Here is a 14,828-nt window from a genome sequence, read left to right as displayed (position 1 = left end):
TATCATATATCGTTCACTGGTGGGGTGCGGTGGTTGAGGGAGAGAGAGAGAGAGAGAGAGAGAGAGAGAGAGGAGAGAGAGAGAGAGAGAAGGGGGTGGGGGTAGGGGAGGGGGGGGGGGGGGGTTAGTATACAGGGTAGTCAGAAACAGTCTGAAAAGCTTATAAGGTTGTTTCAGATAGGTTGTGCCTGAAGTTAGCCAATCAGGCCATTGCATGTGGAAAATCAAGCAGCCTACCAGATACAATTAGTGTCAATTGCTATGTAGTGTAGATGATAGCACATTAAACAACTCAGCCTTTGTTTGATTCTTACTATGGTCCCATGTCCAGTTTCTGTATCTCTCTTTTGTTCAGTTTTAGGAAAGTGAATGAAGAACACATTTGGCGACACCATCTCTGGCAAGCCGCTTGAATTTGCATGCACAACGACGTGATTAGCTAACTTCGATGTTAATTAACTCAGAAATGATGCAAAGTACTGATTTTTTTTTTTTTAAGATTATTTCTCAGCACAATCTGTTCTGCAATACTTTTACAACCTTTTCAACATGTTTCCGTCCACCTGGAATGTACTACACTCCTGGAAATTGAAATAAGAACACCGTGAATTCATTGTCCCAGGAAGGGGAAACTTTATTGACACATTCCTGGGGTCAGATACATCACATGATCACACTGACAGAACCACAGGCACATAGACACAGGCAACAGAGCATGCACAATGTCGGCACTACCACAGTGTATATCCACCTTTCGCAGCAATGCAGGCTGCTATTCTCCCATGGAGACGATCGTAGATATGCTGGATGTAGTCCTGTGGAACGGCTTGCCATGCAATTTCCACCTGGCGCCTCAGTTGGACCAGCGTTCGTGCTGGACGTGCAGACCGCATGAGACGACGCTTCATCCAGTCCCAAACATGCTCAATGGGGGACAGATCCGGAGATCTTGCTGGCCAGGGTAGTTGACTTACACCTTCTAGAGCACGTTGGGTGGCACGGGATACATGCGGACGTGCATTGTCCTGTTGGAACAGCAAGTTCCCTTGCCGGTCTAGGAATGGTAGAACGATGGGTTCGATGACGGTTTGGATGTACCGTGCACTATTCAGTGTCCCCTCGACGATCACCAGTGGTGTACGGCCAGTGTAGGAGATCGCTCCCCACACCATGATGCCGGGTGTTGGCCCTGTGTGCCTCGGTCGTATGCAGTCCTGATTGTGGCGCTCACCTGGACGGCGCCAAACACGCATACGACCCTCATTGGCACCAAGGCAGAAGCGACTCTCATCGCTGAAGACGACACGTCTCCATTCGTCCCTCCATTCACGCCTGTCGCGACACCACTGGAGGCGGGCTGCACGATGTTGGGGCGTGAGCGGAAGACGGCCTAACGGTGTGCGGGACCGTAGCCCAGCTTCATGGAGACGGTTGCGAATGGTCCTCGCCGATACCCCAGGAGCAACAGTGTCCCTAATTTGCTGGGAAGTGGCGGTGCGGTCCCCTACGGCACTGCGTAGGATCCTACGGTCTTGGCGTGCATCCGTGCGTCGCTGCGGTCCGGTCCCAGGTCGACGGGCACGTGCACCTTCCGCCGACCACTGGCGACAACATCGATGTACTGTGGAGACCTCACGCCCCACGTGTTGAGCAATTCGGCGGTACGTCCACCCGGCCTCCCGCATGCCCACTATACGCCCTCGCTCAAAGTCTGTCAACTGCACATACGGTTCACGTCCACGCTGTCGCGGCATGCTACCAGTGTTAAAGACTGCGATGGAGCTCCGTATGCCACGGCAAACTGGCTGACACTGACGGCGGCGGTGCACAAATGCTGCGCAGCTAGCGCCATTCGACGGCCAACACCGCGGTTCCTGGTGTGTCCGCTGTGCCGTGCGTGTGATCATTGCTTGTACAGCCCTCTCGCAGTGTCCGGAGCAAGTATGGTGGGTCTGACACACCGGTGTCAATGTGTTCTTTTTTCCATTTCCAGGAGTGTACATTTAGTTCCTACTTTTAACCAAAATCATCAACTGTGGTATTTACAGAATCTTAAACTGGTCTTGTTCTTTTGTGGTCAAAAAATAGCTGTGGGAAAAATTCTTATGGTGTATAGAACATCAGTAGCATTAATAATGAGTGCTGTAAGCTGCAAAATACACATTTGGTGTCATGTTTTAGTACTAACGTCAACAGGGTGAATATGGTTGACGTCCATATGTTCTAATTTATGAAGTAGCAGTTGTTGTCTTAAGCTTTAAATTATTTATTTCTCTCAAAGTTTTTCACTTTGTGGCTTGTGACAGTGAAATCTAGGCAAATATTTCGCCTGTCACTAGCATTACAATAGTTCAAACACACCTTCTCTTCCAGACAATATAATCTATCAAAACAATGGTTTTCTGTCATTAAACTTGCACAGGACCACACGTAGACTGTGATGACAAATGGTTTATTGCAGAGGGTGAGGAGTTGAATACTACACAAATTGTGACGGCATTCCATTTAGTTTGAATGTGTTAGCTTTTAAACTAGTGGTTTGGCAACTGGAACTGACATGCATTTACCCCATGGCAAATATTTCATTATATATGTTTAATAATATTGGATATCACTTTAAATTTCTGTCTGATGGCCCTTCTGGTTTATCTTTGTGACTTATAGTTGGGAGTAGATGGTGTGCTGCGCTGCTTGACAAGATGGGTTGCGTAAAATAAGTAAAGGAACTGAATGTACCATTTTATGAACATAGTCCCCAAAATTTAAATTTTAATTATGAAATTATCTGTTTCTTATAGCATCTGGAGACTGCACCAAAAGACTTGCTGGGTGATTACCCACGTGTGGGTCGTGACAGTAATTCTTCTGGATCGTACCACAAAAGAAGAGATAATGAACGAGGCGATCGTCCAGACAGAAATGACAGGGAAAGGGATAGGGAGAGGGAAAGAGATAGAAGCGAGAGGGTGGAAAGAGGGGAGAGGTCTGATAGGAGTGACAGGAGTTCTGTGCATCGATCTGGGAATGGGAGTGCGAAGAGAGGTTCCAGATCCATCCCATCACTTTTTGACATAGAGGTTCCAATCCATGTGCAGCGGTTAGCTGAACAAAAGGATGTTGACGGAGAAAATTCCCCAGCACGTCGATCTACACCCATGCCAGAATCTGAAAATGAAGGTATGTTAAAATGTAGTATTCATTTCCCATTGTTATTTGATAGTACATTTCGTTGAAATGCATCAGCTCCTCTCCTTTTATGTGTGACTGTAACCATGGGAATTTTTATCACATTTTATTTACCAGTTTATAGCCCATTGCTTTAAGGACTCGAAGGATATTTCTTTCATTAGTTTTCACATGTCTTCTCTGGTCACCTAAATGTATCTCTGATTAATACAGTTGAATGGTTTTGTGATTGGTTACATCTTTTAAAGATTGAGCACTCGTCTAAATTGCACTTTGTAATTGTGTATGTGTTTCAATTTAAAAAAAAAAATGGCTTGCTATTCAATATCCTGTTTTTTCATGGCTTTCATAGTTGAGGCACCTAATGTATGTACAGTCAAATGATTAGGCTAAAACAAGGTCCACACTAGTTACCCTAATCACAATGATAACTGGCAGCAGAACGACCACCATTGCAAATTACCATCAGTATTGCTGACATTCTACCCAACTGGTAGGAAAATATGTGTTATTATTTACACTGATTTGATTGTTCATATTGTGTTGCTTCTTTTGCCTATGAAAAGGAAAGTTGCACTGCGCTTCAGGATAAATGTTCAACTGTAGGTTGTTCTTTAATCAGATAGGTTAGTCAGTTCATTGGCTGGAGGAGGCAAGGCCACACCACTTCAAATAGTCTTGGATATTATAGAACCATGCTATTCAAACCAATCTCCAGATTTAAGGCAGCTTTACTATTGTTGAGACTGTGGCTTAGAATGTAGATCAAGAATCATTCAAGTCTCCTAATACAGACGCATATTGTGGTACTTGGTCATAATGCAAATAACTTTCTCATTTGTTTTTACTGCAGTTACTTTTGAATGATGATTTGTGGTGTCACTTAAAGTTAGTGTCCACATATGCATAAAAAAGGTTTCTGTAAGACAGTTTGTATTTGAATGCAAATTAAAATGTTTGGTGCCATTTCTTTCTAGGCTTGTGACTCTAAAAATTTTAGTCAGTAAAAATAAATAAACCGCTGCACATCATATTGACTACTAGGAAATGTACCCAGAGCCATTTCTTCCGAAATCGCAAATTTGTATTTTGCGGTTTGCCACTATTCTCCTTGAAAATAAAAATGCCAGATGGCTCTGGGTTCTAATAGACGTAAGTAGCATTGTACCCTCACTTTGTGATAGATTCCTCATGCTGGTAGCCAGTGTCAAAAACTAATAAAAATTTTATAATAGAAAGGATCTGCATGTATTTGAACATTATCTGCCAAACAGCAAACTAATATTTACGTATTGCATCCAATTTATGTTCTCTCTGTCGAACTTCTTGTGGGCAGTAGGTACCCATTATGAAGCGATAGCATTAACATATCTAGTATGTTTTTTCACACAAATTTGATCGAACTATGTAAGGACAGTGATGGTTCATAAGCTCCTTGAACATCGGCAGATGTTGCACCAATGACACAGGGCCGCAGGGGGGGGGGGGGGGGGGGGGAGTGAGTGAAGGATATGCTTGTGCTTGAGATGTTCCTTTACTTTTTGAGGATTCCACCATTCTTTGTTCCATATTTCCATGTAACTCTTTTGTGGCGGCGTTCGTAGCGACCAGCAATTCGCTGTAGAAACGGCTTATGAAGTCACCACCACACTTTTAATAGCGGGCCGACCGGTCTGCTGGAACAGTGAACAGAAAGATGAAAACCCAAACACTCTGATTAAATAAAAGTCGGTACTTATCTTTATTAACGAAGATACAGAAACACAGTAGTGAACTCGGTGTCTACAGAGATCTGTCTGGTTAGAGTCGGAGCGGCTAGGTCAGCGTCGGCTGACGACAAACAACAACTCTGCTGCGATGAACACACAACTGACCAGCAAGTACACAATTCGGTGGCGAGTATACAACTGAGCGGCGAATACAGAACTGTCCTAGCGCTCGCGACTCCAGCGCTTAAGAAGCCAGAAGCCAGCGGTGGCGCGCGCAGACTTCCGGCGATTTCCTGTATCGCTGGCGCTGCTTATGCGGACGGCGTCCGGACTTTGATGCTGCCAACCTTTTGGCAGCGGGCTCGGGTGGCATTACTGGCTAGGATGTAACAAACTCTTTGTAGGAAATAAGTGGCTGCAATTCCACAATGACTAATTACTCCATTGTGAGTGGCTTCCTGAATGAAGATGTAACCAGTTAATTTCCCTTTTTGATGTTATGAGCCTTTATGCAACAGTGTTTCTCATCATGGAGACTATTTTATAATAATGTGAGCAGTTGTACATAGTGGGGTGATTACTAATTCCACTGTATAAATGCTTTAATAGTGTCAATGCTGATCTAGAATCTTAACAATACAGCGATCGGTTCCTCCTCGTGTTGGTACACGTGTTGGAGCCTCTGTGGGATTACTTATCAGCTCCAGTATTACATCTATATGTTTATTCTACAATTCACACATAAATCCTTGGCAGAGGTTTCGTTGAACTGCCTTCAAATTATTTCTCTTCCATTCCACTGTCAAATAATGTGCAGGAAAATCCTTTTGTGCAAACTGATTTTATTTTATTATGACTTCATTTTATTTTACTACGAAGATCAGAGGCCAGAAGTTTAGAACCTACGAATAATTAAAACAAGGAGACAGAACGCATTATAAATAGCTAAAATAGGTAATACAGAAAAACCTGACATTATCACGTCAATTTATTTACTGGGCTACACTAAGACAATCACACAATCCACATTGTATGTTAACATATATTATATCTTAGAGTTTTAAACAAAATGAGAAATGTACTCAACAGGAAAAGGAAAAAAAAAAAATCTTGAAAGCTTCTGCATTACAATGCCTTATCAGCTTATTGGTTGCACCTGACAACCAAATGCTTTTTTAAATTTTCTGGAGTCATGTTGAGTCTCTTGTCAGATAATACATTTTTCAACTGAGTAAATGACTTCCCAACATCTACAGAGGTAATTAGAGCAAACCTAAAATACTAAGCTATTGTGGTATCCTTTTTTACTGTAATAGAATTGTCAGCTTATAGAATTTTTGGAATATTTCTAAGTTTGTCAAGATCAGGACTTCCCGAAAAAGCCAATTTTACAATTTTCCGTAACTAATGAACCCCATTTCCCTGGTACATGCTCCACCATTATCACTGCATCAAAGGTTGCCCTTTTTCTTGAAGCTGGCAGATCACATGTGGGAGGAAACAAACTCGACCACAATGAAATTTCAGTCATTTCTCACGTCTGAAGATTCAAGAATTTTCCTTGATGCTACAGTTGAAGATACTTCATCCTCCAGAGCAGCACCACCTTAGTCATCTCAGGGAAAACTGGAAGTATTTTAAACTGTTGTTGAAATCCGTGACTATCATTTCATTGCAATTGGTTGAAAGGGCAGCGGGATACTTGTTGCAATGTCTTTAAGGGGACGGTCCTTGAATACCAGGGGAAACCTTGAAAAAATTGTCAGTTTTATAAATAGTGTAACCCAAAGGATAAGATTTGTAAGCCCATATGATGCTTACCTCTTTTAAAACATCTTTTAGGAACATTTTTTATGTATGAACCACAGCTTTAGTGCTCGCACTTTTTTTAATTGTATTTTTTTGGTTGCAAGTGAAATAAACCATGCTAGTTATTTATGTACACATCATAGATACACATTACACAAAATACAAACAAAGTAGAATGTTTATTTCTGTCCTGTAAGTTATTTACACTATTATCTTTAAAGCCAACAATTGAAAAGATGGTGCTGTCATTTAAGTATGATTATCAAAAATTTTGGAAATGAATCCAGGGTTTTTTTTTCTTTTTTTTTTAAATCTTATTTTCAAAGTTAATTCACAAGAGTAGTTTACTTTATAGTTAAGCATGTTTCAAGACAGTATACAAAATTTAAGCTCTCTATCTTTAATAGTTTTTAGCCAAAGTGTAGCAGAACATAAAATAATTTAACTTTCAGGAAATTCAAGTTAAAGTCAAAACTTGCGTTTTCTATTAAACTTGCATGGCCTTAATACATCCCAGGTCCATATTAATCTTGTTTCCTGTGTTGTTCTTCCTCCCTTCTCTTTTTCACACTGCTACTTATTGTTGTTGCTTCTTTGGGGGCTTCCAACATCAATTTTTCTGCTTCAAAGAGTCTTCTTCTGTCAGTGGCTTTTAGAGCTCTATGCATATTTAGTCCACCAGGCACTCCCATCAGTTTCACAACATTAAGCCTTGACACTGCACCGTCATTGAAACACAGTTCCATAACGTTAAGCCTTCGCTGCGCACCATCATTGAAACATAGAACAGCATTTGGCACGCCTATTTTTCAAAGTGTTTAGTCCTACTAGAATAGTTTTTGGTATCCGTTCCCACATTCAGTTGTTGAAACTTTCATTTGGATTTTGAGTCCTGCCATGTAAACATTTTTCTAATAATCTTGTGTCACTAAGATCCCTGTGTATAGGTTTTATAACTTCTATTATAGCTAATTGCAAAGAATGTTTATGCTTGTAGGTCTCGCCTTGAGTAACAGCACTCTGGTAGCCACACCATGACTCACTGCCAGGTGGGCAGAGTGCATGACATGGGTTGTCACCTGTGGTAGCCCATACTGCCTTTTTCATTCCCCTAAGGTCTTTTTTATTTTGTCTTATGGCTTGTCCATAATAATACTACAACCTGTAGTTCACTGACTGCTAACATATTTTGCACAGACATCACTTAAAACTCCCAAGCTGTTAGGCTGTAGTCAGTGTACAAAACTTTCTCCTAACATTCTCTCTCAGACTGTGGGAGACATCTTCGGAGGTAAAATGGCTAACTGGTGACTTTCGCACAGAATTATTCTACCGTTATTATAAAATGTATTGGAACCTGAATTATTAATGTAACTTTACAATCTACTGTGATAGGAACACAACATTTCAGCAAGCTACTAGATACATGCTCAACGGTGTCACAATGGAAACTGAAAGAAAGAGAAATTTAGAACAATAATGAAACCATATCTCAGCTTCAACATTCATTGTTGCTTTTGATGGAGATATCATCTGATAATAGGCCAAGGAAACACAAGTGATAATTAAAAAAAACCTTACCTACTGGTACCTCTTTTCATGGGGACACTTATTAATATTTTTAATAATAAAGGTGCAAATAATGATAAAAAAGGCATTTATTTCAGCAATTATGTAAAAAAAGGCTGAGAAAGGCAACACAAAACTGCTGCTTGGCATTCACAAAAATGCAAATTGCACAGATTCACATTAAAATTGAAGATAGATTTAACACATTTGAAAAGAAATTCTGCCAAATTTTCCATCTGTAACAATGAATGTTCCTCCGTATGTGGGTGGGCATCATAAAAGTATTTTTGCATCTGGAGAAGACTGAAAGTCCATGGAAAGATTGTGCTGCAGTAAAAAACTCATTGTTTTAATGATTACCATCTCAGCTGCGAAACTCTTTCCCTATTTTGTGATTATATAAAACGAGCTGCTCTTCTTTGAAATTTTTTATGTGCTCCATCTATCCTATATGATAAAGATCTCAGGCCATGTGACAGTATTCTAGAAGAGGGCAGACAGGCATAGTGTAGGCAGTATCTTTAGTAGATATGTTGCATCTCCTAAATATTCTGACAGTGAAACACACACAAGCTTTGATTTGGTTTCCCCACATTTTCTTTGTGATCATTCCAGTTTAAGTTGTTTGTAATTGTAATCTGTAGGTGTTTAATTAAACTGACAGCCTATAGATTTGTGTGATTTATCATGTAACCAAAATTTAATGGATTTCTTTTATTATTTAGTGTTTTATCCATCCTCAGCAACTGTAGTTGTACATAACGAAATAATAAGCAACCAATTGCATAAAAGAAATTTTCTTTCTCTACTTGTTTTGGGCACTTAGTGCTCTTTTTCAGAAGGTTATACAAATCACATTATTTGCGAGTGTCAACAGTAAGATGCATACAGCAACGTGCCATGGTTATGTGGTTCATAGTGTCTGTATAAAATTCTGTTGCACTTAATTCGTGGGTCACAGGATATTGCGTGAGAAGAGTGCAAGCTGAGTTTCATGTAAGTAATGCCTTTAAAGTCCATGCTGATTTGTAGACAGAAGCTTTACCATCTGAAGGAAATTTATTATATTCGAACTGGGAATATTCTCAAGAATTCTGCAGAATCTTGATGTTAAGGATATTTATCTGTTTGTTTATACAGACACTGTGAACCATGTAACCATGGCATTTTGCTGTATGCATCTTATTGCTGACTCTCGAAAATATTTTGATAGGTAGTTATGAAGAAGGGCACTCAAGTGCCTGAAACTGATAATGAAATTAAATTTTTTTATGCAACTGGTTGCTTATTATTTCATTATTATTCCTCATATTACTCATCTGGATGGCCTCACAACTTTTATTGTTTAACTCAACTGTCATTGTTTGCACCATGAAGATATAATGTTTAAATGATTTTGCAGTTGGTTTGAATCTTCTGGCGTTTTTAATAGATGAATAGAGACTAAGAGCCACATTTTCCTGCTCCACTCTTAATAACCTTGTCTCTAATGAACACTCATCAACAAGGACAATGTACTGGTTCTTATTACATAAAAGTCTTGAAGCAACTTAAACATCTGGAACGTATTCCATATACTCATACCTTCATTAACAGTCTGCAGTACTGCACCATGTCAAATGCTTTCCAGGAATCTAGGAGTGCGGAATCTGCCTATTGCCCTTCATTCGTGGTTCACGGGATATCGTACAAGAAAAGTGCAAGCTGAGTTTCACATAAGCAATGCCTTCTAAGTCCATGCTATTTTGTAGACAGAAGCTTTACCATCTCAAGGAAATTTATTATAATCAAACTGAGAATGTGTTTAGGAATTCTGCAGCACATTGATGTTAAGGATAGTAGTCTGTTCTTTTACACTTCTTACATACAGATGACATTTTTTTTTATTTTATTTTTTTCTCCCAGTTGCTTGTGACTTTATGCTTAGCAAGAGATTCGTGATAAATGCAAGCTAAGTAATGTGCCAGTGCTGTAGTTTACTCTCTATAAAACCAAATCAAATGGGGAGTCCATCTGTACTTTGGCAGTTACTACTAATTATGACCATATCTTGAAATATAGGATCAATCTGAGATCCCCTTTCTATGGCACTGACTATTTTGTGTGAATAAAGAGCCACCCAAGAACAATATTAGAACAATGTATGGCAGACACATTAATTTTGTTTTTCTTTTGGTGATAGGATCCCAGTAAGTGCCTCCACAACTTTCTTAACTTAATGAGACATAGATATATTTGAGAATGACACTTCTTAATATGTAGGGATGATTTACTACATTACTTTAGGTCTTGTGTTTAAGAAAAAGGTCTAACACAGGTGTTTAACATACAGGCACACATCACTGCATCTTAGTTTTTTTGTGTGTGTGCTGCATGTTGTTGTGTGACAGCAATAAGAGTTGCACAAATAGACAGGAAAAATCATTTATGGAAGTGAGTCTTCACTTTACCATTCCAGCTGAGCTGGTAATAATCTACTATTGCTCCATTGTATGCAGAAGCCATGACTGCAACACCAGTGGCAAACTGTAGCAGTAAAATGCAAGGCGGGTGCTGGGAAAACATATGACTCGGTATATTGTGCATCTTCTTGGTTCATAGGACTAATTTTCTTTCTGTTAACCTTAAACAGTGTTAAGTTTCTCTCCAAGTAAGTGTAGAACCCTCTCCATGCTTGCAAATCAGAGATATTACTTATGAAAAGACTGAACACAGTTCTTTAATTAGTAACCATTCTTTACCACAGTTTTTGTTGTCCACCTTGATTATGTCTTGTCAGCCGGATTGCTCACACACACTCATGTACTCTGTTACTCAAAAACTACTATTATATAATTATAGCTTACACTGCATTAGCCATAGCCACCACTAATACACTGCATACACAATTATCAGTGTTTATACTGTCATGCTTATGAAGCTATACATATATGAAAAAGACACACAATATTACATGCCAGCAATCTTACTAGGACATTCTCTTACATTTAACTATTTCATTGTGTGGTCTTTTCTTTTTGTGATGGTGATTCATGTTATATTGTATTTTCATTGGTCCTATTTCCTACAAAAACAGCTTATGCATAAGATGTTGGACAAGTCAGTTTACATGTAACTAGGTGAAAGTGATTTATTTGCATAAACACTTAAATTTACAAAAAATTCATTCCAGACATTTAAATATTCTTCATTGGAGTAAAAACAGTGTATGCAACACATACTTCTCTGTTACAGATGGAACAGACTCACCTACTTCATCTTCAAAACTGGAGTCAAGGCCTTCTAGAAGCAAGGAAAATAGATGGGTTTCTGATAACTCAATGCCATCAGGGCATAGCAAAGAATTTAATGCCGAGAAAACACCAGAGAGAAAGAATGACTCTGATGTGCAACATGATGTACAAAGGCCGACTTTCCGTTTCTATCAAGATACTTTAAGTTCTGATGAAGGAGAACATCGAAAGGGAGATGATAAGCATAGGAAGAGAGAACACAAGAGTAAAAGAGAAAGTCATCACAAACGCCCAAAGTGAGTAAATATTTTATTTCTGCATAGATGATGTTGATTTGAAGCTACAGATTCAAAAGAAGGCACATACTGCATCTTTCTGTATTTATTTCCTCCAATCAATGATAGGCTGTATGAAGAAAATTGTCAATAATTACATACATAATAATTTAAGTGGAATTTTCTTACAGGCTTTCTCCTGACTCTGCATCACTGGACGAGTCTGTAAAAAGTAAAAGTTTCAGCATGACTACAACAGATGAAAAATCTTCAAATTCTGAAGAAATAAGTATTGTTAAATCAGAGCCGCAAGATGAGAAACCACAGAAGATTGACTCAGCACATGATGCACGAGATTCTCAGGCAGAGACTGGTAAAATTATTAAATTATGTAGCTCACATAATTGATTGGAGAAAAGAAAGTGTCTTGAAGTTAAGGATCTCTCATAACATCTAATCTGAATTAACATTCCTAGGTGAAAGTGGCACTGAAAGCAACGATGGAGCCAATATTCCTCTCCACCTTCCCAAGAAACAGCGAGAACTGTTTTTGAGAATACAGCAGCAACAGAGAGAAGCAGACAGCAGTCAGGTATGAAGGAAGCTATTGATGTTCGCAATATCAGTTAGATAAATTATGAAGCCATGCTAATCCGTGCTGAACAAAGAATAGACCACGATATGCTTATAATAATAAATTATGGTAGATATTAAGTGGATGCTTTGAGCCTGTGCCACAAATGTGAGTGCTTTCATCACAGCAGCTGGGTGAGATTGATTCAGTACATATTTCCACATTATATACTATATCCATCTTTGATTTATATAATTATGTCATCAGATTTTTCAGTTGCGTATTACATTTTTGTAGGTGCTAGTAATTCACAGTTGGCCACTCTAATTGTAAGTCACCATGATCATCTCTAACTTTGCTTGTCAAGTGGCATTGGACCTCTAATGAAACATTATTTCATACGTAAAATGTTAAGAAGGGTGTACATTAATCCGTAAGATTGGCAGATGGCGTAACAACACTAGCATAATATTTTAATGATCGTGGTTTTTACGATATGCAGCAAATAATATTAGTTTATTCTGGTATCTGCTATGTGTTTTGCGGTGTGGGTCATGTATTTTTATTTACAATTTTCTGCTTGGCTTGTGAATATGTCCAGCGAATCATTAAACTGTAATGATGATTTTGACTTTGTGCCAGACATTAACAGTGCTGGACATTTCTAGATGCAATTGTTTGGTGATTTGTTGTGAGGTTGTCTCCTTCATATTAACTATCAGTCACGTAAATGACACAAATGCAATTATTTCACAGCAATGAGAAGCCACACATCTTATAAGCTAGTCTCCTGCATATTGTCTTGTGACAAGCAAGTACTGTGTGTCATGGAAATGTATGTGTCATTATCGCAGGATAACATAGCAGATAATACAGTGTGTTTGTTATTCTTCATGAATATGTTTTGTAAAGATTACAGATGCTCAGAATTTACATTTTTTATCTAAAATGTAGACCATTCTTTGGGGAGGGGGATTTCATGTAACATTCAGTGAATTTTAGTCTGTGAGTAAGACTACACATACACCCTAAATTCATTTTTCAGTTTCCCACTTATCCCAGTAACTGCAACCACCACCACCACCACCACCACCATCACCACCACCACCACCACCACCACTATCATGATTGTAGTCATCAGCCATTTAATGTCCACTGCTTGATAAAGACCTCCTTTGACTTCTCCATGGATTACAGTTTTCAGCTATGTGCATATATATTTTTTCTGTATGTTTACATACTGTTCATAAACTTCCTTTATTTTGAGACATCAAAAGCTTAGTTTTAAAAACCTTATTTAATTTATCAAAAGCACTCTATGCCATTGTTACTCTTCTTTTAATGTCTTTTCCTTGCCACTAGTTATTGTTTCAGCTATCCTAAATACAAAAAATTATGAACTGATACTATGACTTCATTATTAATTGGTTTTTATTTTCTATGGAATGTGTTGGTTATACATTGTTTTGTATTATTATAATTGATTTATAAGCCTAAATTAAAAACTGATGTGGTCCCATAGCATGGTTATAGTTCATCTGTGCTAGCGACAAACAATAAATTGTCATCCACAAAATACACGGGTTCAGATAACCATTAACATGTATTCCTTATCAGGGTATCCAGTTTAAGGACCTGAAAACTTTGACTAGGAACCCTTGAAATAGCTTTTTGTATGGAATCACTTTGTCTGATTTCTCTTTCAGCTTTGAATGTCTCAGCAGAATCTTGATGAAATATAAAGAATTGATACTTTTATTCTTTAGAACATTATAACATATGTAGAATTGAGGCTTTGTTTTGAAGGGCACTGAGCTAGGTGGTATAATGGTAGGACACTATACTTGAATCTGTAAAAGAAAGCAGTTCAAATCCTCATCTGGCCATCCAGATTCACAATTTCCATGGTGTCGTAAGTTGCTTAAAGGTAAATGCTGGGATGTTTCCTTAGAAACAGACATGACTAATTACTTCCTGTTCCTCCCTAAGCTGAGCTTCATCTCTAATGATGTTGTTATCAATGGATATTTAAACCCCAATATTCTTTCCTTTCTAAAGGATATTGGCATAATGTTAGTTGAAATTGCATTTTGATAATGTATGAGTCCCAGACAAAGTGGTTTTGGATACCCATTACTCTGTTCTACAACTTTGTTCATGACTTGCAGATGAACCATTGTGCTTTATTCATAGCCAATCTGTTCCTTTGCCTGATCAAAGTCTAGTGGTCTTTCTGTGTGGTTTTGGTAATCATATTTAGTATGGAAAGTCTGGTGGTTCTATAGCTTTTTATGTCTTGTGTTCCCCTTTGTTGCAAAGGAGGATTATTATAGCATTGATCCAGTTTGGAAATTGCCTTTATTTCACAAACATCTATTCATAATTTTTCAAGTGCTTATTGTATAACTTTTCATCCAGCATTAGTCATTTATAGTGAAACACCATCATCTCCATGAGTGTTTCCTTTCTTCCA

At 38.6% G+C, this 14,828-nt stretch overlaps 1 protein-coding gene across 7 annotated transcripts in view; it reads left to right on the top strand.

Annotated features, from left to right (window-relative positions):
• LOC124544984 (flocculation protein FLO11) overlaps nucleotides 1-14,828 on the top strand; it is an 81,723-nt gene that overhangs the window by 54,927 nt on the left and 11,968 nt on the right. For all 7 annotated transcript variants that reach the window (XM_047123736.1, XM_047123735.1, XM_047123734.1 and 4 more), the window contains exons 6-9: nucleotides 2,799-3,177; nucleotides 11,508-11,802; nucleotides 11,973-12,154; nucleotides 12,258-12,373. In XM_047123736.1, coding sequence (XP_046979692.1) covers nucleotides 2,799-3,177; nucleotides 11,508-11,802; nucleotides 11,973-12,154; nucleotides 12,258-12,373 — 972 coding nt within the window. The remainder of the gene's footprint in view (nucleotides 1-2,798; nucleotides 3,178-11,507; nucleotides 11,803-11,972; nucleotides 12,155-12,257; nucleotides 12,374-14,828) is intronic.

This window comes from Schistocerca americana, chromosome 8 (genome assembly GCF_021461395.2).
Source record: "Schistocerca americana isolate TAMUIC-IGC-003095 chromosome 8, iqSchAmer2.1, whole genome shotgun sequence".
In the NCBI taxonomy this organism is placed as follows: domain Eukaryota; kingdom Metazoa; phylum Arthropoda; class Insecta; order Orthoptera; family Acrididae; genus Schistocerca; species Schistocerca americana.
Note: the sequence above shows the minus strand (reverse complement) of the source record. Positions and strands in the feature narration are given on the sequence as shown.